Source organism: Carya illinoinensis, chromosome 12 (genome assembly GCF_018687715.1).
Source record: "Carya illinoinensis cultivar Pawnee chromosome 12, C.illinoinensisPawnee_v1, whole genome shotgun sequence".
Lineage (NCBI taxonomy): Eukaryota > Viridiplantae > Streptophyta > Magnoliopsida > Fagales > Juglandaceae > Carya > Carya illinoinensis.
This window is the reverse complement of record NC_056763.1, coordinates 19,532,052-19,554,853: the sequence shown is the minus strand read 5'-3', so window position 1 is coordinate 19,554,853 and position 22,802 is coordinate 19,532,052. Positions and strand designations below refer to the sequence as shown.

Here is a 22,802-nt window from a genome sequence, read left to right as displayed (position 1 = left end):
ATTATAAAAAATACCTACATAAATCTGCACTTCCAGCATTTCAATTACCATGTCTAGCAACATACTAGTGTTCATGTCTAATAACATACCATCCCATGCATTTCAATTACCATGTCTAGCAACATACTAGTGTTCATGTTTAATAACATACCATGTACAACAGCACAAAAAGAAACCCCTAGATTACAACACATAACAGCAGTTATAAAAAAACCAAATATATCCACGAGTTATTAAACACATATGCTATGCTATACCAAAAACCCCCATAAATCTTCTAGGCTAAAACCAAAAACCCTAGAAATCTGTTATGAAGTTCCAAAATATATCCAATAAAATTCAGCAGAAAAATCCAAAATGAGTATTACATGCAAAATCACATAATTAAGCTCAGAATTAAGCAATATTAATCTCAGAATGTACCAAAAATAGCAAAATGAACAATATATTACCATGTGTGCAAAACAACAACTCCTCAGTGCATTTCTCCCTCCTCCAGCTACTTCATTTGATTCAATTCATTCCTATGTTTCTCTAGAATTTTCATTTGAAGTGACTTGAAGTATTATTGTTGCACCGCATTCATGTTATCAACATTCAAATTCATGATTTCCATCTCCATCTTCTTCTTCTTAAGTTCTATTATCTCAGTCCTATCCCTATCAGCCCGAGTTATCGCCTCTCGTTATTCAATCATCGTTATCTTTCTATCACTTTCCATATTACTTAACTTTTCATCAAACTGAGTAGGTGAAGATTCTTTGCGTTTCCTTTTTCTTTCCATTTCTTTTTCAGCTTTCTTGTCTAATGGCCTCTTCAAATTGATAGACATGCTCTCACAAACCTCTACATTCGTGGCATTAACAGCTGGAACAGTAGAGCAACCTGTATTTCTCTTTGTTGGTAAATTATCAAGTTCATACAAATAGGTGCTTTAGTTTACACCATAATAATGATATCATAGTTCATAACTTATACAACCATTTTTCTATCTATACCCCATTATTTTATTCTGTGTTTCCATGCAAGACATCCAACACATTTTATCTTGACTTGTGCATGAAGCCGAATGAGGTTTAACAGGCCTTGAGACCTCACCAAATTCAAAAAAGAAAATCACCAACATCTTATTGGAAAATTTGCCTTGATGCAGCAAGTAACATATCAAAGAATATATTTTCCCCTAATGAAACCTTAAAGGAATTTATCCAAATAAACAAACGTGTATCAAAGCAGTAAGCAAGTATGATCGTTGGCCTACATGTATTCCTGAGAAAATCACCCCATCAAAGGATTAGATTCCAGATACTCCTTGGAGATGAGTTATCAAACAGAAGAAATCACTTCCAATCCCAAAATCAAAAACCCTAACTGTCAATGCCAAAATCAAAAATCCTAACTGTCAATCTCACTTCCACAAAGTGTTAAAGTATAGAAACAACTGAGTAATCAAGATCAAGAAAATAAGAAAAACCAAGAGCCTGGAAAACAAAATATGAAAGAAATCACTTACAGATCGGAAGTGAGAGAGAGAGAGAGAGAGAGAGAGAGAGAGAGAGTAGAGGGGCGCAGCCGTGGGAGTAGAGGCGCTCAGTCGTGGGTCATGGAGGGGCTAAGCTTCTGCTAATCGAGAGTGGGAGTGAGAGAGAGGAATGTGAGAGTGACGAGTGAAATGGAGTTGAGGCGCTCAGCTTCCCACATGGTTGTATGCACTTCTTGTGTGTTTAGTTGGAGCATGAAATTAGTATTTTAATATTTAGTGAATCAAGTCCTCCATCTTTAACTAACTACTGTAGCAGAAATCTAAATTGTTTTAAATATGCCCAATTTAATGTATGATGTTTTTATATGGATTATGCAAATTTTGGCCAACTTCTCATTTGGCCAAGCCAATGAGAATGCTCTTATTGTATAATTAGAGAGAGCATCTTTCCTACAGCCATCAAAGCTTTTATACAATCAATTCTCCATTTGTTATGCATCTCTCTTTAAATTACAAATCGCTTCTAAGAAATTCCTCTTTAAAAATAAATCTCCCCCAACTTACAACTAATCCCACAGAGATTTACCTCTTCACTTCCTCATTTGTGTATAAGAACCCAAGAACAATTGCTTATGTTCACATTAAAGCTGGGTTTAGAAATAGGAAAGTGTAATATCTATAAATAGATTTTATATAAGCAAGCTTATAATCTAATGTGACTCGAGATTGAGATATCCGATCTACTTTATAATAAAAAAATATTTAAAAATTTCATATATTACATTAAACCACGTTATCTTATAAAAATAATTTATTCACTTTATTTGGTAACTTACAACTAATTTAAAAAAATTCTGTATATCATTTTGAGGCACGTTGTGGCCAATTTCGGATACCTATAATAGGCTTATTACGGTAGTTGTTTACTTATTTATTTCCTGTCGTGGCTCAATTCGGCCTTTGCTTTCATAGGCCCGTTTTAGTCATAATTGCCCCAATGTCCGGCCCATGATTCTCCCTACTATTGCAAGAATTCATAACTTTCCATCTCGAAGTTGGAAGAACGAAGTGAAGTATGGATGACGATGTGATGAAAGCGAAATAGCATGAACGTTGGAGGAACGGTATCAATTCCCACTCCGTCGCTAGAAACCTTACCAAATTAAGGATCTCGTCTTCTCCGAGAATTCCACTTGCTTTCGCAATCTATATAAAGGGTACCTATTCTTAAAAAAGAAAATACTTGAATAACTTTCAAATATACCTACTAAATATGTCTCTTTTATATTTTATTTTATTTTATTATTTATTTTCTTAATGATTAAGGAGACAACTATTAGTGAATTTGTGTACTTTTTTATTTTTTTAAATGTTTAAAAAATATTTAAAAAATAATAATTAAAAAAAAATGCAATTGCAGGATATATTTAATAGCCACATTTGAGAGTCAAACATTGTCCATCCTCAAAATTCACTAAACTCAAAGCCATATCAAATAGGATCAAAGTTGTAGGATCTTTTGTTAGTATTTTGATTGTTTATGTAATTTTTTACATGTAATGTTTAATTTTTAAATAGGTTATAATTCTATTTTGTTTGGTTAAAACATTAAAGCACCTATCCGCTCTTCTCTAGTAGAGTTATGCTAGGGAGCATCTCAACCCTTTTAAGACCCTTAACAACTGGACTTCCCAACAATTAATAAAAATATTTTTTTCATTTTGAATTTTCTAACCCAAAGATTTCTTTTCATTTTCCTTTTTATTTAACTAAAAAAAATATTATTTGTACTTATAATTTTTACTTAAATAATAATACCTGACGTTTAGCTATAAATATCTTGAAAGTTATGAACTTTTAAATTTTAAATTTAAATTTTGAAAAAATATTGATAAAATGGATTTTCTACGGTACCGGTATTTCTATCGATAGTTGTTAAGAAGTATCATGGATTAGAAATGAGGTGTTGAAGTGTCATTTTCCTCTGTCCATCCACTCAAAATATTTCCCATATCCATAAACAAAGCAAGGCGGCCATATATCAATGTACATTAGGCTATTTGCTAATGATTCTCTGACTAGAGAAAGGATTTGACTGGATAAACATTGTAACTGCTCATAACCACTCGACCAAAGCAACAAGAAAAGCAATCGAAAGGGGAGGCGTTTGAACTTTGAAAGTCAAAGTGATCAGATTTCAAATACAACACAACAGGAAGACCAAAATCTCTGCGTCACTGTGATTGTACAAGGTGTTTGATGAAAGTAAGGTGTATGATATCCCGGATGTCCCCGAGGCCGCATCCAACACAATTTCTCTGGGACTCCCCATAAAGACCTTTCTTTGCGCCTCTGTGTTCAAACACCCAATAATTCTCCCTAGCGTTTGTGTTCATAGGACCCACATTTTCTGGGTTGTTCTCTCTGTTCATCTTCACATAGTCCAAAGTGAGAGAAAGAGAGAAGAGAGGGAAATGTTTGATTACTACCATCAACTTGCCGCTGGACCCTCTTACCAAGATTCCCTTAAAGTTCTTGAGGCTGATATTCAGCATGCCAACATGCTGTAAGCTCTCTCCGTCTCTATATGTGGGGGTTTCTTTCTCGGTTTCTTAGTTCTTAGTTTAAAAAAAAAAGTGATGCGAGTAGGTCTTGTTTAGGGTGCTGATATTTTTCAGATTCTATGAAATTTTTGTGATGGCCTTCTATTGTGTGGTTTTGATGTTGTGGTTCAATATTCTATTTTACTGTATTGAGGCTGACACGTGCAGGAGATTGGATACCAAGGAAATCTTTGAGCGCCTCATTTTTTTAATGCAGTTTCTGGTTTGGCTTCTTTTTGTGTTTTGTTTTAAAGCTCCCCTCTATTTTCCGCCATTTTCCTTTGAATAATAACTCAAATACAGAAATGCCACATGCATTTTAAGAATTCTGAAAACAAAATGGCAAATGTGGGTGCCGGTGCACGTTACTGTTCAGCGTGCCGATGTTTTTCAGTATTTCGATTGCGGATTTCAACCTTTATGAAAATAATTGGCATACTTGCAAGAAAGAGCTAAATCCTTTTGTTTAATATTGGGATAGATATTTTATTTTTTTATTTTTTTTGTAAGTTCTTTGTTTGGATTAGTTCCGAAGCTGCAACAGATCCTTAAACTGCGTAATTGAATTAGCAGACCAAGATATGGTCTGTTAATTTAGATAATCTTTTGATGGTTTTGAATTTGGATATGAATGCAGGGCAGCTTCCATTCCACAAGGCAAGAGTGGTGCCTGCCTTCAAATGAAGTTGGTCTACCATCATTTGGCACCCATTTTACTGTTTTTGCTTCAGTGGATGGATTGCTCATGTACCTGTCTACTTCCAAGCTATTTAAGACTTTTTCATATAATTGTCTATAAGGTTAATTTCACACTTCCTTATTTATGCATTATGAATGCAATTCCAGTGGTATATATCTATATTTTCAAATCTGGTTTTTTATTCTGCGTGCAGAGAGAGAGAGAGAGAGAGAGAGAGAGAGAGAGATCTTGCTCTTTATCTTGGATTTGTTATCCCCAGTCACACCGTGTAATGTGGTGCATTTTAAGTGAGTTTATATGTCAGCCATGCAAATTGAAAGTTACTTAAATTGTGCCGCTTCCGGGGATGTGACTGGAAATTTTTATTTTTTTTTTAAAATGCAAGATGAACAACAACATTTCTCGTACACTTACACGTGTTTTGAAATCTGATATGCTTTGTGAATCTTCAAATTTTTTAGGTACACCCTGATGGGAAGCTAAATGTCTCTTCATGTGGAAGAAGAGCTACTATTAGAGAATTCTATGGTATGTAAGGTATCTTGAATTCGTTTTTTACTATGTTTTTCTGTGAGTGGGTATTTCAAGTAGGAAATTGTCTGCATTTTTCACGAAGTTATAAATTAGATCTTATTTCTGTAGAAAAAGGTCCTTTTATCTGTCATATGGGCTACTTTCCTTTGATGATTTCAAGAATTGATTATTGAACCTCCTTGTTAGCATAATAATATGATCTGATTTGTATTGTTCACACATCTGATTTGTTTTAAAGGACATCTGTATGCTTTTAGAATTTACATGTGACATCTTTAGAGTGGTGTAATATTGATATCCAGTGTTTGCCCCGTTTGAATACAAGTGTTCATCTCATCTCATTTCATCATTTCAACTTTTTCAAATTTCCACACAAAATATAATAAACAATTCAACCTTTTCAAATCCCAAAATAATAATAATATTCAAAAATAATATTCTAACAATATTTTATTCAACTTTCCTCTTATCTAAACTTATTATCCAAACGGCACTTAATGTCCAAAAAAATTTAATGGCATAATATTCATTTGCTGACTTTGTTCTTCACTTTAATGATGCACCCTGTGACCTGTAACTGCAGCTGTTATATTACCATCTCTTCAGCATCTCAGTGGCAACTCGTCAGAGTTAGATATTACTCAAGAGGAAGGTAGCTGCTTTGAAATGTTTGTCAGGAAGAAATTGGAAAAGAAGAGGAAGATTTTAGATGTGGACCTGGAGAGAGAAGATGAGTGTGGAATCTGCTTGGAGCCTTGCACTAAAATGGTTGTGCCAAACTGCTGCCATGCCATGTGCATCAACTGTTACCACAACTGGTGCTTAAGACCTTATAACTTTCCTCCTATTATTTAATTTGGTCCTTTCATTTGTGATAACAGAGAGAAGCCCTGCTTTTTAACAGTTGCTTCGTTTTATTTTCTATATGTTACAGGAATGCAAGGTCAGAATCTTGCCCATTTTGCCGTGGAAGTTTAAAAAGAGTGAATTCGGGAGACTTATGGGTTCTGACATGTGGCAGTGATGTGGTTGACCCTCAATCTTTGCTGACGGAGGATATGTTGCGCTTCCGTCTTTATATAAACAATCTACCTAGGGATATCCCAGATGCTCTGTTCTTAATGTATTACGAATACTTGTTATAACCTGAGAGACAGGAAGAATGATGCACAGAAACTGAAAAATGCTGATCACCAACTGTATATTTTCTGGTGAGGCTTTCACATAGAGATTTTATTCAACTTGATATTTGGGTGGGAAAATGCACATCCTCTGAATAAAGACTCGGTTTTTAATTTTGAAATTGCACTTCTTCCACCATGAGATAGTGTTTTGTGTTCCTATTTGCCAAGATTACACAGCCGGTCTAGGCTGTGTGACTGTGTCTTTGTTTGCATTATAGAGAGAAGCTCATTTGCATGTCAAAAAGTTCTGATTTCACTTGTGATTTGTTGAGTGGTTGACGGTCAAATGACACTGACGACACTGCTAGACTACTGTTTAAATTATTATTGTTCTCTTTCTTTAAGTCACTCTGGATACTCTCTGATGGTGTAAGTAGCCCTAGTTTGTCAAACAATAAGGAGCCAGCTTATTTGAGCATTAAAGTGTTAGGCATGCAGTAGCTCACACATTCCCCGGTGCCTTCCATGTATTGTGAAATATTATCTGTAGTGCTAATCAAGCAAGTAGAAAAAAAGATAAGCAGCATAAACTGATTTTCCCCCTTTTCCTTTTGGGGGTAACCCGTGTGTGCTATTAATCCTGCTTCTTTGAGTATCGGCAAGCTTTTCGAACAAGTTGTCCAGCATTTAAAATTATACTTGTGTTTTAAGAATCATAATAATTAGCTGCACACCCATGAAATTTTTATTCTATTTATAAAATGATTACTGAATTTTCTTAATGTGACGTTCTTCGATTACTTACTGTAATTTATTTTAGAGGAAAGGCGAGCAAACATTATTCAGTAAGAACAAAGTGTTCCAGATTTAATGACTGAATGATGTGACTCAAAATTTCTTCTTTGAAAATTATAGATACCGTAGATGTGGTTTAATTGAAGAAAATGCTACAATGCATTGAATTTTATTCTATCATATTGTATACCCAATGGGCCAGTTTGCAGCTATGCAATGCGAATGAGATACGCCTTTCTCATCCTTAATCATTTTTCTTAAATTTTATGCAATTTTAAGTATTATGTGATCAATCAAAATATAGTTCAAGCTCCATGGTATTGCCAAGTTATTCCATGGTAGAACGTCATTCACTTAAAGCTCTTTCTGCTACAAGAAATACTTCTGTTGGTTGATTGGCAAAGTGATCTGCGTAGTTTGCCAATTTATGTGTGGAGATCTTAGATGCATCACTGTGTTTCCTGCTCGAGGTGGAACTTAGAATACAGATGTTGGTGAGAGAATAGGTGAAATTTAGAACCAGCCATGCTTATTTATCTCCACAAATGTTACATGAAGTTGTGTAATTGGCACTGTATTTTCCATGTTTTATATATCAGTAGAAAGTTCTGAACTTGAACGTACCATTAAGAAATCCTCTGTTTGGAGGGAAAGTAGACTGTGGTTTCCTCAAGCGCATGCAAGAGATGAAGGTTGTGGCAAGGGGATAAAAAGAGAAAACAATGGTAGTGCTATAAGATATAGAAGGAGAATCCTTCATGGAAAGACCAACCATGAGAGACCTTTATATAGATCTATTAATTAGGTTTAAATATATGTTTCAATCATTTGATCACTTGGTACTGATAACCTTTATGAAACTCTGGCTGCATTATGATAGGATAGCAAAGTCTCTTGTCACATAGTGGGTTATTTGAAGACTTAAGAATATAGATATTGTGTGTGAAAAATAGGTCAGTTGTGGGAGTCAAGGCAAAAGAATTCTTGTTCTGCAGGTCTAACGATCCAATCCAGTGTAATAGAGATGCAATATGGATAATTTTATTGGGTTTAAATTATATTTAATGAGCGATATTGTATTAGCGCTACGAGGTAAGTAGCTTGATCTAGGATGTGGAGCCAGTGCACAACTTTACGCACATGGTTAAGTGTGTGGATTAGTAAGATAAGTCAGATCAGTCAGATAATTCAAGAGAAGTCATGCATGTCATAAGCATATGTATGAATGATCATGTTTTTAAATTCTCAGCATGAAATGTTTAATCAAAAACTTATGTTAAGTATGTTTATATTATGATGGGTTTCTTATTGAGTTTTCGACTCATTTTAGTTTGTTTCATATTTTTAAACGACCCCACGTCAGAATATTTAGCAGGATGAGACTTGGCCCAGGGAGGTAACTTGGCGAGGCAGCGGCCTAGATTAGGTACAGAGATTTAAGTCGTGATTTCTATAATAAAAAGTCAAGAAATTTTTAATAAATGCTTCTGTGTACTCTCTTTTATGATTTTAGTATTTTAATAGAAAGCAACTTTATTTATTATAAGAAGTCTTTGCATCTAGCGCTTCTTTAAGAAAATTAAAATTTCAAATTCAAGGTCAGTAATAGCACTCCGGTTCCCAAAATTTCATTCTTAACCGTGGGGGGCAGGGTGTACAGCGGGATTTGTAAAATCTAGCTGAATTGTTTCTGTGTTCTTGCGGGTACACATGTAGCAAGAACTGCTAGGGGAAACCAGAGATTTTCATACATTTAAAAAAAAAGGTTGAAAGAAAGTAGGTGAGAAGTTTCATATCACTGACTGCAAACTTTTGGCAACGCTTGTGGAACCCTGGAAACAATGCCATCTAAGCTGGATGAAAGGAGTTTGCTTTAGGTTTACAAGGCCTAGCCACTTGTCTGGGTGTTTGGATGAGGATAATCTTGTAGGATTGTGATCTTTCAGGATTTATGGGAATCCTATAAGATTACTCTGTTTGGACAGACTTAAGTGGAGGGAATTCAGATGTCCATAGGAATCTAGATTTCCAACCCATACCCATTTTTTAAGGGAATGTAGATCCCTTCTAGAGCTAGCGGTGGGAACCCGCATTCCCAATCACCCTGGACTGCAAAGGTTGGTAATTTATAGATCATTTGAGATACCTGCTACCTAGTACAAAGATTGGTAGTTTCATTAGTGGTGGTCGCCATAATGCTAAGTGGACTGCAAAGGACTAAATTTGGTAATGGGTACGTTACTCTGGTAGCAATGTATATAATTCTGCAACGAAAACATCAATAGTACAGCCATTTACCATGGAGGAGCAGTCGAGATCATAGGTATATATGCAGGCATTTGGCATACTTGAAGAGCACTAGCACATTTCTCCCCTGTGGCTCTAACTATACGCATTCTGTTAGATTGACAAAATCTGGTTAAATCAACTCTCCTACTACTTATTTCAAATTTTCAATCTTGGGTTTGGTTTTGGTTTCCTCTTCATTAACTAGGTGAGAAACACCCTCATGAAAATACATCTTAACAAAGCTTCTACCAGACCGTATACCATTAACAGATCTAAAATCCTCAAAATATTCTCTGAAATTTGAGAACAGTTACGTAATAAAACTTGCAGGCTCTAGCATAAGATTTATTAATGAGAATAGATTCTGTCACACATATATTTCCTACTACAACGGCAGCCTTTTAAAATCACAGCAAGAAGCAATACTATTCTGGAGATACATTGTAAAATGGCAAATGGTGGTTTACCTTCACCCCACTCTGTTTTTCCTGTCCAAAAGGTAACTGAATGGAGGGTGACTAAAAGTTCCCTTGAGAAACATGTTGGAAACCACCTTATACATAGCTTCAGTGAGGTGAACTCCATCCCAGTTAATGTACTGCGAAGGGTTTTTGCAGACAGTGGCAGAAGGCGTGCCGCATGTACTGAATACATCGAAGTTGTACGGTCCGGTACCTGTTCCACAGCAGGCTTTGAACTTCTCCGTGAACCCGAATTTGGTTGGGTTCTTCATGACAGTGCGGTAAGCGTTCCAATAATCGGCGAAGGCGATGACTGCTTGGGGAAACTGCGTCCGGAGGCCCTGCAGCTTCGCCTGGAGGACGGCGTTGTGGGTGTTGCTCTGGTTGTTTACGCTCTTCACGCATCCTATGTCGTCCCTGTCGTCTTCAGAAGATAGAGACATGGACAGCGGCAGACACCCCGTCAACGGAAGACCTTGGACGACAACATATTTTGCACCCATCTTCAGCAATGACTGCAAAGTACCCCCATTACAACATAATTGATTGTTTCATCCAAACGCTTTTCGATGAAATAGGCTCGATTTCAATGGAAATTGATATATATATATATATATATTTTAAATCATCTAATTAAAATAAAAGTATAAAATAGTTGGAAAAAATGTTGTTTTTTATTTTCTGGAGAATGAAATTGATACGACTCATTCATTAGTTCTAAATATGGATCGTTTCGATTCTTTCCCTTATTAGTAATGTAATAACTTCTAATCTTAAAAAAAAAATGTAATAACTTCAAGAAAAATATTGGTTAATATATCTTACATATAATATTTTCCTATCAATGGTATTATTTTAAGGGAAATGAAGAAAGTACCGAAAAACTTAACACTCTCTATGGCATTTAATTCTTCTTGTTAGGCCAATCGAGTACCAAAACTGTCTCTTACGAATTGTTTATGGTGGCGCAAGTAATATTTAATTAATGAAAAATATTTTAATTTAAAGTTTATAAAAATAAATTCATAAGGTGATTTAATATAATATAATATGTTTAATTATAAAAAATAGATCTAATATTTTATATTAATGTATGTCAAATTTACTTTCGTAACATTTTTTTACGAGTAAATACTACTAATTATTTTAATTTTTATTATTATTTAATTATTTTATGATGTGATATTACAGGATTAAAAATTATTTATTATATTTTATTTTTAAATTTATTATTTAATATCACATATGCGGTATGAGAAAACGATCAGAAAATTAATGATAGATAGGTTTACCTTTTTTTTTTTTTTTTTTTTTCACGCAGCAGCTCCGCTAATTCATCAACCAAACACTGACAACACGTATGTTGAGGTGACACGTGATGCCTGAATATTGGACAGGAGATGCAAAAATTTATGTCTGCCGGTGCGAGGCATTTATTGAGGCGTTTTTGGTTGTAAAAGCATATCACGTTGAAATCACGTTAATTTTAATAAAAATATAATCAATATCGTAATCGAAAAAATCGTGTGACTTTCAAATTAGTTTGAATAAGGAAACCAAGCCATAGATTCATAGGCTATAGCAATTGAATATCCCATGCTAACCTGCAAAAACTCGGTAAAACTGGTGATAGCAAGCTCTCGGATGGTATCGCTTGGTACTGTAGATCCGACCGTGTATGCATAGTCGTTCGCTCCGATTTCCCCAACCCAGACCAGAGCATCATCAAATGCTGCTTTGCAATCTTCTGTTGCTGCGCCTTCACAGTACCTCCGGCTCTCCAAAAAGCTTCTGAACCAAAGGAGCTGGGTTTTGATCGATTCAGGGGTTCTGTCGAGCGTGAGGTTGTTCTCAACAAAGAATGCGTGGTTTATTGCCGTCGAACCAGCAACGGCGAAGTTCACACCGGAGGAAGCATTATTTCCATTGAGGTTCCGGTAAGGTGGCAAGTACGGTAAGGACAGTGTTTCAGCCACAAAGTCAATCACGAGCCGGCCGTCGGAGTACCGGTTAGTAGAGTGATGAAAGAAGGTGCTTCCGTACGGAGAGTTTGAGACGTGGCCAAAACCACTCGGGCCGCTGATGGACTTGGTGTTGCCAGTATCGGTGAAGGAGTCGCCGAAGGCGTAGATCTTGTTGAAGGGACGCGGGCGTGTTCCAGTTGCAGAAGAAGATGCAGAAGCGAAGACGAAAATGGCAGTGATGGTGACGAACGAAATGAACAGGTTGGAGTCGTTGCGAGTTGCGAAATAGGAAGACATTTTTTCAAGGCTTCTCGTTTCACTGCGGTCTTTGTGGCCTTTATATATTCATGGCCTTCATGGCCTTCTGTGCATATTTATTGCTGTACAACTAATTGTGAGTTTAATTAATCCATTTATTCTTACATATTTAAGAGAATATAAAATTAATTTTGTATATAAGAGATGCACAATGATGATCGACAACAAAAGTCTCACGTGCTTGAGTTGAAATGAATTGGTTTCTTTATAAATAATATTGAGTTAAGATAGTGGATTAAATTTTATATGACTTATCTAAGATGAGTTTAAACGTATTTAAATATTAAGATAAATTTAGATATATTTATAAAAAATTAAAAAAAAATTATAGATCTTGAGTTAAAGGTTTTGAGTTTAGATAATTTTAATAATCTAAGAGTTGAATGTTTAGATGTTAGAGTCAGTTTAAAATTAGACCGAAATAAATTAATCTTAGTTCAATATATTATTATTTTCTAGTAATATGTTAATATTTAATATCACATCATAAAATAATGAAATAATTTAAAAGATAATAATTAATATTTATTTTTATTTCTGTAATAATTAACAAAAACGTTATATTAATAATTTGATATCACGCTCATTTAATAATTAAAAAAATGATAACTAATGTTTTGTTTTCATTTCTATAAAAATTAATAAAAATATAAAAATTTTATATACAGTTATTTTTGTGTACTCCTTTACACACTCTACTAATGTGATTAATTGTATCACTTTTTTTTAACAAGTGTAATTAATACGCAAAAGTAACTGATATAACAAAACTTATAAAAATATCATTTAATTATCCTTGCAATAATTATAAATATGATAATCACATGGTACACACATTATTAAATTAATTCTTCGCCTTTCAAGGAAAATAACTTCTTTGTTCACCCTATATATAGATGTTGAAACAATATGTAATATGCTTTTTTACACTAGTTAACATGAGAACAATTTGATTTTTTTAATTCAATTATCATAAAGCCAACCACTCACCCAAAAGTTCGGCTACTGAATTAATGTGCTTGTTTAATAAACCTTGGATCCCTACGGTGAGAGTTAATACCCTCATCTTACACTTCAAATTTTTGTTCCGTTTAAGTAGGAGAAGTGAAAGTTAATGACTTTGCAATAGGGGTTGTAAAATGTGATATGATCTGAGAATCTAATACAAATACAATACGAAATTAATGGGTTTAAATTTGATATAATTTGATTTTCATAAAAAACAGGTTGAACCGTTAAAACACAAATAATAAAATGGGTTAACAACGGGTCAATTCACTTAATCCAAAATTAACATGTAATAATCAGCTTATATTTTATTTTAAATAGATAATTTTATTATTATTGGATTGTAATACTGGTAGAAAAAATATATTTATCATCATCTTATTATCTCATGATGTGGTATTAGATGATAGGTTCACAAATAAAATATTATAATTAACCTCCAATCATCTAATGTCACGTCATGAGATCATGAGATGATGAGAATTGAGATAATAAGTAGCATTACTCATATTGGTAATTCTCAATATTCTTATGTTTTTATTATTGGAGTTATAATTCTTGATCTATGCTCTTGTTTGTTATTGTTGGGTTATAATTTAGTTTTGAGTAATGCTACATACAATCGTAAAGTGTGCAAATACTACGTAATCGATTTGAAAAAGAGTAGTGTCTATAATTAAAAAGTTAAATTTTTTCATGTGAATCCCGTATTAATTCACTTTTTTCAAAGAGACTGTGCAGTACATATATAACTACGACTGCAAATATTATTTTTCTATAGTTTTAAATTATGAAAAACTAATATTTTTTGTTAGTAAGTAGTCTTATCTTTTTTAGATATTATGATTACTAATAAATATAAAATTTAACTTTTATGTAAAATGATGCTTATAAAGTCAAACAGGTTTTACAGATTAGTTTAACTTATTTACATTAAACGAGTTGAAATAAGTTGTATATATTAATTAATTTCTAATTAATTATTAAACGTGTGCGATACAACTCAACCATACGACCTTTTTTGCGAATAAAGATGGCAAAATAGAAAATAATATTAGTTATTGCACTTTGGCATGAAGTTTTCCCTTTTCAATCTTTTTAACTTTATTTTTTTAGAATAATATTAGATATAATTATAAATTATATAAATATTGTGTATTTTTAAAAAATAAATTACTTTTATGTAGATTTTATATTTATTTATTTTTATTAAAAAAATACTATTTATACATTTAATTACAAATATTATTTTTTAATTGCTTGTGCGGTCCTATTGGAATCTTCTACCGTGTGCTCAGGTGTCAAACTTAGGATAATTATTCGAGGTTTCCATCATATTTTATTTCATCTTATATTATTTTAATATCCTAATATTATGAATATAAATAATTTTTAATTTCAAATCTTCCATTTTTTATTAATTATTACTAAATCATTACAATTTTTTAAATTTTAAACAAAATATAAAAATTAATTAATTTTTTTTAAAATTTAAAATAAAAATTATATTTTTAAAATATTTTAATTTTATAATATTTTTATACTACTTTTTCTCAAATTTTTTTTTTTTTTTTAAACTTCGTAAAACATATTAACACAAGAATCCTTCTAAGGCCACCGAGAGTTACCCCAAGGATTTACACCGATAAGTGCAGAATGTATTTTTTATTTCGAGTTGTTTTTTCAAGCATTTTTTAAATTAATTTCAAAAGAAAAAAAATCACAAACTTATTTAAAAACAATTCCTTAACAATTAAGTAAAAAAAAAAAAAAAAGAGGAAAGGAAAACGGTAGCTTTTGTAAAGATGCATTTTCGATGGATACATCATTTCTCTTGATTCAAATATTTCAATACTATTTATAAATTATTTTTTTATTATTTATAGATTATCTTATCTTATTTCATCTCATTATCCAAACAATACCTCAAATTTATCTCAAACCAATCATTTATGAGATTCATTACTTTTCTAATTTTTTATAAAAATTTAAATATATCTCCACTTATTTTATAAAAACATATATTTCAATCCATTTCATACGTTTAAATATATTACAATATGATCTACAAATATTATTATTTACATATCAATTCAAATAATTTGAAATTACAATAACACCCAAACGCTGTCTAAATGTTACAACCACTTCTGATATGGTTATTAGATGGAAAATACTAAGGATCCGGCTTGAAGGCCCCATTCCAAAATTTTATTTTTTATTTAGTGATTAAAAAAATATTATTTATTAATATTGTGAATTTTTTTTTAAATATTTAAAAGTGCTAAAAAATAATATAAAAAATAAAAAGAGAAAAATACATTAACGGAACTGTGCAACGGATCCCTAGCATTGTCCTTATTATATAGCCATTCTAAATGCATTAATTCGACTACCATCTTAAGTTGTTAGCATATCGTTACGGTTTAATTTTCTGGTCGGGTTTGATTATGCTGCAGAGCTATGACTCTAATCAGGTTTATTATGAAACATTAATGTTGACAGTTGAGATATAATGAAGTATGTCTATTGTTGTACGAACAGCATCGCCGACCCGTATGTAAATAATTAAGCTCTCATTATTGAAGTAGTTGGCTAGTTGCTTCATTTTTATAAATAATTTATTTTAGATTTTTTTTTTTAAAAAAAAAAAAAAGGAGAAAGTCCATTTTACTCAACAAAAATGACAGTAGGATATATTTCAATCGGATGAATGTTTTAGTCATTAAAAAAAATCATAAAAATATAATATAATATATTATATAATAAAATATTTAAATTAGTATGTTTTATTGAGTTTTAAAAAATAAGAAAGAAAAAGTTGAATAAAAATATTATAAAATTAAAATATTTTTAGAATATAATCTTTTTTGGATTTGAAAAAATTAATTATTTTTTGTATTTTGTTTAAAAGTTTAGAAAAATTGTAATAATTAAATAATGTGTAACCATATTGCCAAGCCTTCTAACATGTTGAATACTGCAAGTTAGAAGTAGTTCACAAGTCTGATAGTATCATTCTGCAAATTTCCCGGCAATGGCATGGGACTAGAATCAATTTGTATAACTTTCACCATCATATACTGTTAAATGGAGGGGGCACCCACATGGGCAGACCCCCCCTTTTAAGTCATGCGTTTCCAGCATATTGAAGGCTGGCCTTTAAGGCCAGCCGTGTAGGGGGCTATATATAGCCCCCCTCCTTTTGATTCTGGTGCATCAAACATAATAGTAAAAATCTCTCTCTCACTTGTTCTCTCTTGAAATAGTTTATAGGCTGTGGATTTATTAAATGTTACTCTAGTTTTATAACTACGTAGTACACTTTACCACTAAGAGAAAACGCTTGGTTTTTTGTCGCGCTGGAGAAACTTGTGGAGCATTTCTTTAATCTAAGCCTGAGGTACTTTCCACTGTACTTTCTAACATTGGTATCAGAGCGTGTATTATAATTGCTTCCAATTTCTTTTTGGTATATGCATGTAAATTGTGATTGTTTTTTTTTTTGTGATTTGCGCACATGTGGTGTTGCATTTTTTTTTTAATAAAAAAAAACTTTTTTTTTATTTGGCCGAAGCTGCTGCAGTGGTGCAGCGCGCACCGTAGGGTGCTGCGCGGCACCCCTACAATGGTGCTGCGCGCACCACGGTGCCGCATGCACCGATTGGAGCCCACGGTGCATGGTGCACCATGGAGGCACCCAGTGGTGCTGCAAGCACCGCCTCGGTGCTGCCGCAGCACCTGGGTGGTGCGCGCAGCACCACGCGGAGGTTCTTTCCGACGAACAAAGGCGCCGGTAACCTCCTAAAACGGCGACTGGAGGTAGAAGATGACTAATGTCATCTGTTTTGTTGCATGGGCTTGGGCCCTTCGGCCCACAATGTTTTGTTTTTTTAAATAAAAAAAAAGGGGGGGCTGGGCTTTTAAGCCCAGTGTTTTTTTTTTCTGTAAGTTTTTTTTTTTATTAAAAACCGAAAAAAGTGGCACAATGGGTTTTGAACCCAAGACCTACCACTAAACTAAGGAGAGGGCGCACCACTGGGCTGCGAATATTCTTTGGTTTAGGTGAGGGTTTTAAATGTTTTTATAATAGTTTTTGTTAAATAATAAAAAAAAAAAAATTGGCATGATTCAATATATGCTTAGATATATTGTTATATTACATGTGATCTTTTATTTAATGTTATAGATTAAATGTGATAACATGTGAATATTTATTTATTTTCATGCTATTTTTTTTCATAATGTCATAATACATGTGATCTTTTATTTAATTTTTTTTAGAATTAAATGTGATAACATGTATGTGTGTATTGAACATATGGAAATATGATTATTTTATCATCTATGAATGTTAGATTTGAATGTTTAGACATTAGTCTTTATTTCTTTAAGTGATAAAATAGAAAATCCCACTAAGTAATCTTAATTAGAATTGTCAATGTGAATGATAGGCTGAAAGAATTGCAGTGACCCTAGTAAGAACTGTAAATGCATTGTATAGCCAAAAGACCATGGTGACCCCAGTAAGAACTGTAAATGCACTGCATAGCCAAAAAGACTACAGTGACCCCAGTAAGAACTGTAAATGCACTGATGGGACAAGAAAAATGGACTGTAATGGTCTCATATGAACCATTTTTGTAGACTGGTCCAACAGGTTGTTGTAGTCTGGCTGTCTTTGTAGACTGGCCCAACATGTTACTATGGTCTGGGTAGCTGTCCTTGTAGACTGGCCCAAAAGGTTACTGCGGTTTTAGTAGATTATGTCTCTTTACATGTGACTAGGTCTAGATGACTACTTAAGATAGTGGGAGTATGGTTGAAATTTATGATGATAAATTCTCCCATATTCGTTTTTTAAAATTTGCGCGGGAATTGAGCTAGAAATCTAATAATTGGATATTGTGGCTCAAGAGATGATTCTGAAGCCTAGCGATTTTTCGATCTTGCGACATGTCTAAATTATTCTTTTTCTAACTTGAAAGGACGCGGCAGATTTCTTAGGTGTGTGAGTAATATCCCTTCTTTGCGTATTGTAGTGAAATGGCATCCAAGAATATTGTTGCCGACTTAAACAAAGGGGAGAAATTAGATGGGGAAAACTATGACATATGGCATCGCAAGATTCAATATGTCTTAGATGAACAAGAGGTCTTTGAGGCCTTATCTCACACCCTTACTATGCCTGAGGAAGGAAATTCGGAACAACATAAGATAGATCAACAAGCCTATACCCAATGGGTTAAGAAAAATCGGTGCGCGCGCATAATTATGTTAAGCAGCATGCACAATGATCTAATGTGTGAGTTCGAGGTCTATGACACTGCCCAAAGCATGTGGGAGGCTTTGAAGTTGAAGTTTGGTGGGACTTCAGCCACTAGGTTGTGTGGATTAACCATGAGGTTCGACTCCTATAAGATGCGCTCTAATCATACGATGAAGCAGCATCTTAGGGCTATGTCAACTATGATCCGCGAACTTAGGTCGGCAGGAAACAACCTGACAGATGAACAGCAAGTACAGGCAGTGATAAGATCACTACCGAATTCTTGGGAGAACATGAGCCAGAATTTGACGCATAACGAGAATATCAAAGACTTTGATGATGTCTCGAGTCATTTGGAATTGGAGGCTGAGTGCCTAGAGGCTGCTAAGCCCAATCAAACGGCCTATGTGGCTAATGCTGGTTCGCGCAAGGCATCAAGGCCTAAGCGCAAAAAGTCCAAGAATGGAGTGGCTGCTGGACATATTTAAAAGTGTCAGGAACTTCTCAGCGCACTAAAAGGGGCAAGCGCAGGAAAAACAAGTCAAAATTAGAGTGCTTCAACTGCGGAAAGATTGGCCACTTCGCTCGTGACTGCACTGAGCCGAAGAAGGTACACTCTGACTTTTCTCGCATTGTTTTTGTAACTAGCCATGTGATGGTTGCTGACTCCTATCCTTTGTGGACTGTTGATTCAGTAGCGACCGAGCACATAGCGCGAGATAGAGTCGGATTTGTGGAGTATCGCTGGATTCCAACTGGGAGCCGTGATATCAAGGTGGGGAATGGAGCTAGCGTGGAGGTACTGGGACTTGGTACCTACAAGCTGGACTTGCGGGGTGGCCGCACTCTTTTCCTCCACGATGTGCTATACGCTCCCGAGATCCGATGAAACTTACTTTCAATTGTCAGTCTATTAAAACTTGGTTTTCGGATTGTTTTTGAAAACAATTATGTTTCCTTTCATTTGGGCCATGTGTTTTATGGCAATACTTTTCTTCAAGACGGTTTTATGATATTGGATTTGGTTTATTCTAATATAAATGAATCTATTGATAATTTGGATTCATATACATGGCATACTAGGCTTGGCCATATAGGGCAAGATAGAATGACTCGATTAGTTAGAGAAGGCCTGATAGGCAATCTCGCTAAGGTCATCTTGTCCACGTGTGAACATTGTCTAATGGGAAAAGTTAAGAGAAAACCGTTTGGAAAAGCCACTAGGGCATCTTTTCCACTGCAATTAGTCCACTCAGACATCTGTGGTCCAATGAGTGTGAGGGCAAGACACGGAGGTGTCTACTTCATCACTTTTATAGATGATTTTTCACGTTACGGTCATGTCTACTTAATCTCCCATAAGTCTGAAGCATTGGAATGTTTTAGGCGATATCTAAGAATGGTTGAGAATCAGTTAGATAAGAGTTTAAAAACTCTAAGAACTGATCGACGACGAGAATATCTCTCTGAGCAATTTAAAAGGCTCTGTGATGAAAAAGGAATTAAAAGACAGTTAACGATGCTAAGTACGCCACAACAAAATGGCGTGGCGGAAAGGAGAAATCGAACACTGCTTAAGATGGTTAGGTCAATGATGGCGCAAACAAACCTACCAATTTCTTTTTGGGGGGATGCACTTTTGACTGCTGCCTACATTCTTAACCGAGTGCCCTCCAAATCAGTAACTTCCATCCCATATGAACTATGGACCGACGAGAAACCCAAATTGAGTAACTTGCAGCCATGGGGTTCAACGGGTTTTGTTCATGATCTTTCTCATAAGTATGGGAAATTAGGCCCTAGAGGGAAGAAGTTATTGTCTTTATCGTATTGTACCATGGAATAACCAAACACATAGATATCAGATATCACTATATCAGAGACATGGTAGCGCAAAAGGAAGTGGTTCTGAAACACCTCTCTACAAGTCGTATGGTTGCTGATCCCTTAACGAAACCCATAGCAAGAGATGTCTTTGAGGCTCATGTTAGGAATCTAGGACTGTGTAGACTGTAAATGTTTTTTGTGTTTCAAATTACATTGAGATGTAACCTTTCCTTTGGGATATTAATACAATATGATTCAGTTATTGTCTTTATCGTATTATCTTTCTAATTCACACACAAGATATGTCAACAGGCTTAGATCGGCTCACTCACACGAGCGATCGCCTCTAGCGCTTAAGAAGCGAGTAGAGATGAGAAATTGTGTTCTTAGATACTTGTCCAAATGGATAAGTTAGATGACACAAAGATATGTCGTTTTAGTGGGAGCTAAGATCAGGTCCAATGAGAGGACTATGCATGGGTTACCCCACAACCTATGTAGCTTGTAGTTAGCCAGATGTGAGATCCTCTTTGACGCCTTGGAGGCGAGCAAATAGAGGAACTCGGGTTAGACGCTTAAGGAGCGGCTAGACTAAGATCTGTACGGTGTTGATATAGACATATGCTCTTTAAGAAAGAGAAATCCACCGTAGCATGTGTTTCATACTACATGTGCTTATTCGACCAAATGAGTAAGTGAGTAAATTGTTCCCCTCTTTCTCACTGTGTGAGTCTCAATTTTTTAAGTGTCCTTTACTTTTGACTATGTCACAAGATGGAGGTTATAATGTCTGCTACTTTGGCATGTTGTCTATGGCCATGATTACTACGGTCTAAAGAGGCATTGCTGGGAAAGCGGTTTGACCAAAATTGAATGATATGAGTGCAAAGGGAAGATTCTTCGATATCGCATCTTCGATAGTGTTTGCTGACGTCAAACTATGACGCTACATACTGGTAGCGACTAAGGTTGTGAACATATTGAAATGATTTAGAGATAGTCAAGCATTGTTCGGAGTTTTTCTGAAACTCAAGAGGGTTTCGAAAATGCTTGAACCGATGCGATCGAATGAGTCTAGGACATAACCAAACACTTTAGGGATGTTACTATGCTAGTCTTCTCTATGAGAGATTTAGTGTATGTACTCTCACATTTCTGAAGATATGCTTGGTGGTCGCACGGTCTATTTACTTGTGTGAACAAGATTGAGAACATTAGAGAGATGCAGACCTAGGGTCATGCCCATTGTGTGCGAGTGGGAGATGTTAAATGGAGGGGGCACCCACACGAGCAGACCCCCCTTTTATTGCATGCGTTATAACACATGGCTTAAAGCCATGCGTTACGCAGCTGGTAAACGCATGGCTTTAAGCCATGCGTTTCCAGCGTATTGAAGGCTGGCCTTAAAGGCCAGCTGTGTAGGGGGGCTATATATAGCCCCCTCCTTTTGATTCTGGTGCATCAAACATAATAGTAAAAATCTCTCTCTCACTTGTTCTCTCTTGAAATAGTTTATAGGCTGTGGATTTATTAAGTGTTACTCTAGTTTTATAACTACGTAGTACACTTTACCACTAAGAGAAAACGCTTGGTTTTTTGTCGCGCTGGAGAAACTTGTGGAGCATTTCTTTAAGCTAAGCCTGAGGTACTTTCCGCTGTGCTTTCTAACATATACGATATATGTTTCCACCATCAAATTAGTGATCCCCATATGCATACAAAGTTGTAAACCTCTAAAAATAGCAATGAGTTTTATCTTTGTGGGGCCATTCACCTCCTATTCCTTTCTGCTTGCAACCAATATGACATTCCCCTTATCATCTCGCAGAACTACCCCTACTCTTGCACAATGCTGAGCATCAAATATAGCACTATTTATATTAAACTTTAGAACATGTTGTTGTGGAGGAGACCAAGAACAACATATTTTACCGAGTTTATTGGAAAAACACCTCATATCATGAAACTCCTTCTACAAAGATAGAGTATGCACAACTACTTGATCTGACAATAAATCATTTCTTTCGTACATTTTGTTATTTCTTCTCTACTACCCCAAACTATGAGAAAAATTATATTCTCCATTTCAGGTCCTCAAACTCTGAATCACCCAAGGACTTTAAACCACGACCTTTCACCAGAATTTCCATCTTCTTGCACGAACTTTTCCATACCAATTGTTGTCCCACTCACCTTTGCCAAAATTAACGCATAATTTAAAGGGGGAAAAAACACTCTTATATGCATTTTGACCTGGTTGCCCATATACATTAAATGTGGCGGATCGATAGAACAAAACAAGCTCAAAGATCTCTGATCCAAGGCATTATAACCAGTTTGACCATTCTTTATAAACTATAGTTCATGAGAAATTTCATCAACCATTTGCACAAGTCTTGGCTGCTAAATTCTCCTCAGGGTTCCAAG

At 34.7% G+C, this 22,802-nt stretch overlaps 2 protein-coding genes across 2 annotated transcripts; one reads left to right on the top strand and one right to left on the bottom strand.

Moving 5' to 3' along the window:
* Window positions 1-3,463: 3,463 nt before the first annotated feature.
* LOC122289151 (E3 ubiquitin-protein ligase AIRP2-like) lies at window positions 3,464-6,623 on the top strand. The gene is made up of 5 exons (XM_043096107.1): window positions 3,464-4,049; window positions 4,724-4,886; window positions 5,248-5,314; window positions 5,904-6,138; window positions 6,255-6,623. Exons 1-5 carry the CDS (start codon window positions 3,958-3,960, stop codon window positions 6,463-6,465), a joined length of 768 nt encoding a protein of 255 aa, XP_042952041.1. The 5' UTR covers window positions 3,464-3,957; the 3' UTR covers window positions 6,466-6,623.
* A 3,220-nt stretch (window positions 6,624-9,843) lies between these two features.
* Window positions 9,844-12,281, bottom strand: LOC122289067 (GDSL esterase/lipase At3g48460-like). The gene is made up of 2 exons (XM_043095982.1): window positions 11,594-12,281; window positions 9,844-10,504 (listed from the first exon to the last, which is right to left on the bottom strand). Exons 1-2 carry the CDS (start codon window positions 12,248-12,250, stop codon window positions 9,998-10,000), a joined length of 1,164 nt encoding a protein of 387 aa, XP_042951916.1. The 5' UTR covers window positions 12,251-12,281; the 3' UTR covers window positions 9,844-9,997.
* Between the last annotated feature and the right edge of the window lie 10,521 nt (window positions 12,282-22,802).

Bases quoted from the DNA above. Each gene is read 5' to 3' on its own strand.
- LOC122289067 (XM_043095982.1), bottom strand. From the start codon at position 12,250: ATGTCTTCCTATTTCGCAACTCGCAACGACTCCAACCTGTTCATTTCG. The intron at 10,505-11,593 runs GTTAGCATGGGA...GGTACTTTGCAG, and splicing joins GTTTTACCGAGTTTTTGCAG to TCATTGCTGAAGATGGGTGC.
- LOC122289151 (XM_043096107.1), top strand. From the start codon at position 3,958: ATGTTTGATTACTACCATCAACTTGCCGCTGGACCCTCTTACCAAGAT. The intron at 4,050-4,723 runs GTAAGCTCTCTC...ATATGAATGCAG, and splicing joins ATTCAGCATGCCAACATGCT to GGCAGCTTCCATTCCACAAG. The intron at 5,315-5,903 runs GTATGTAAGGTA...CTGTAACTGCAG, and splicing joins TACTATTAGAGAATTCTATG to CTGTTATATTACCATCTCTT.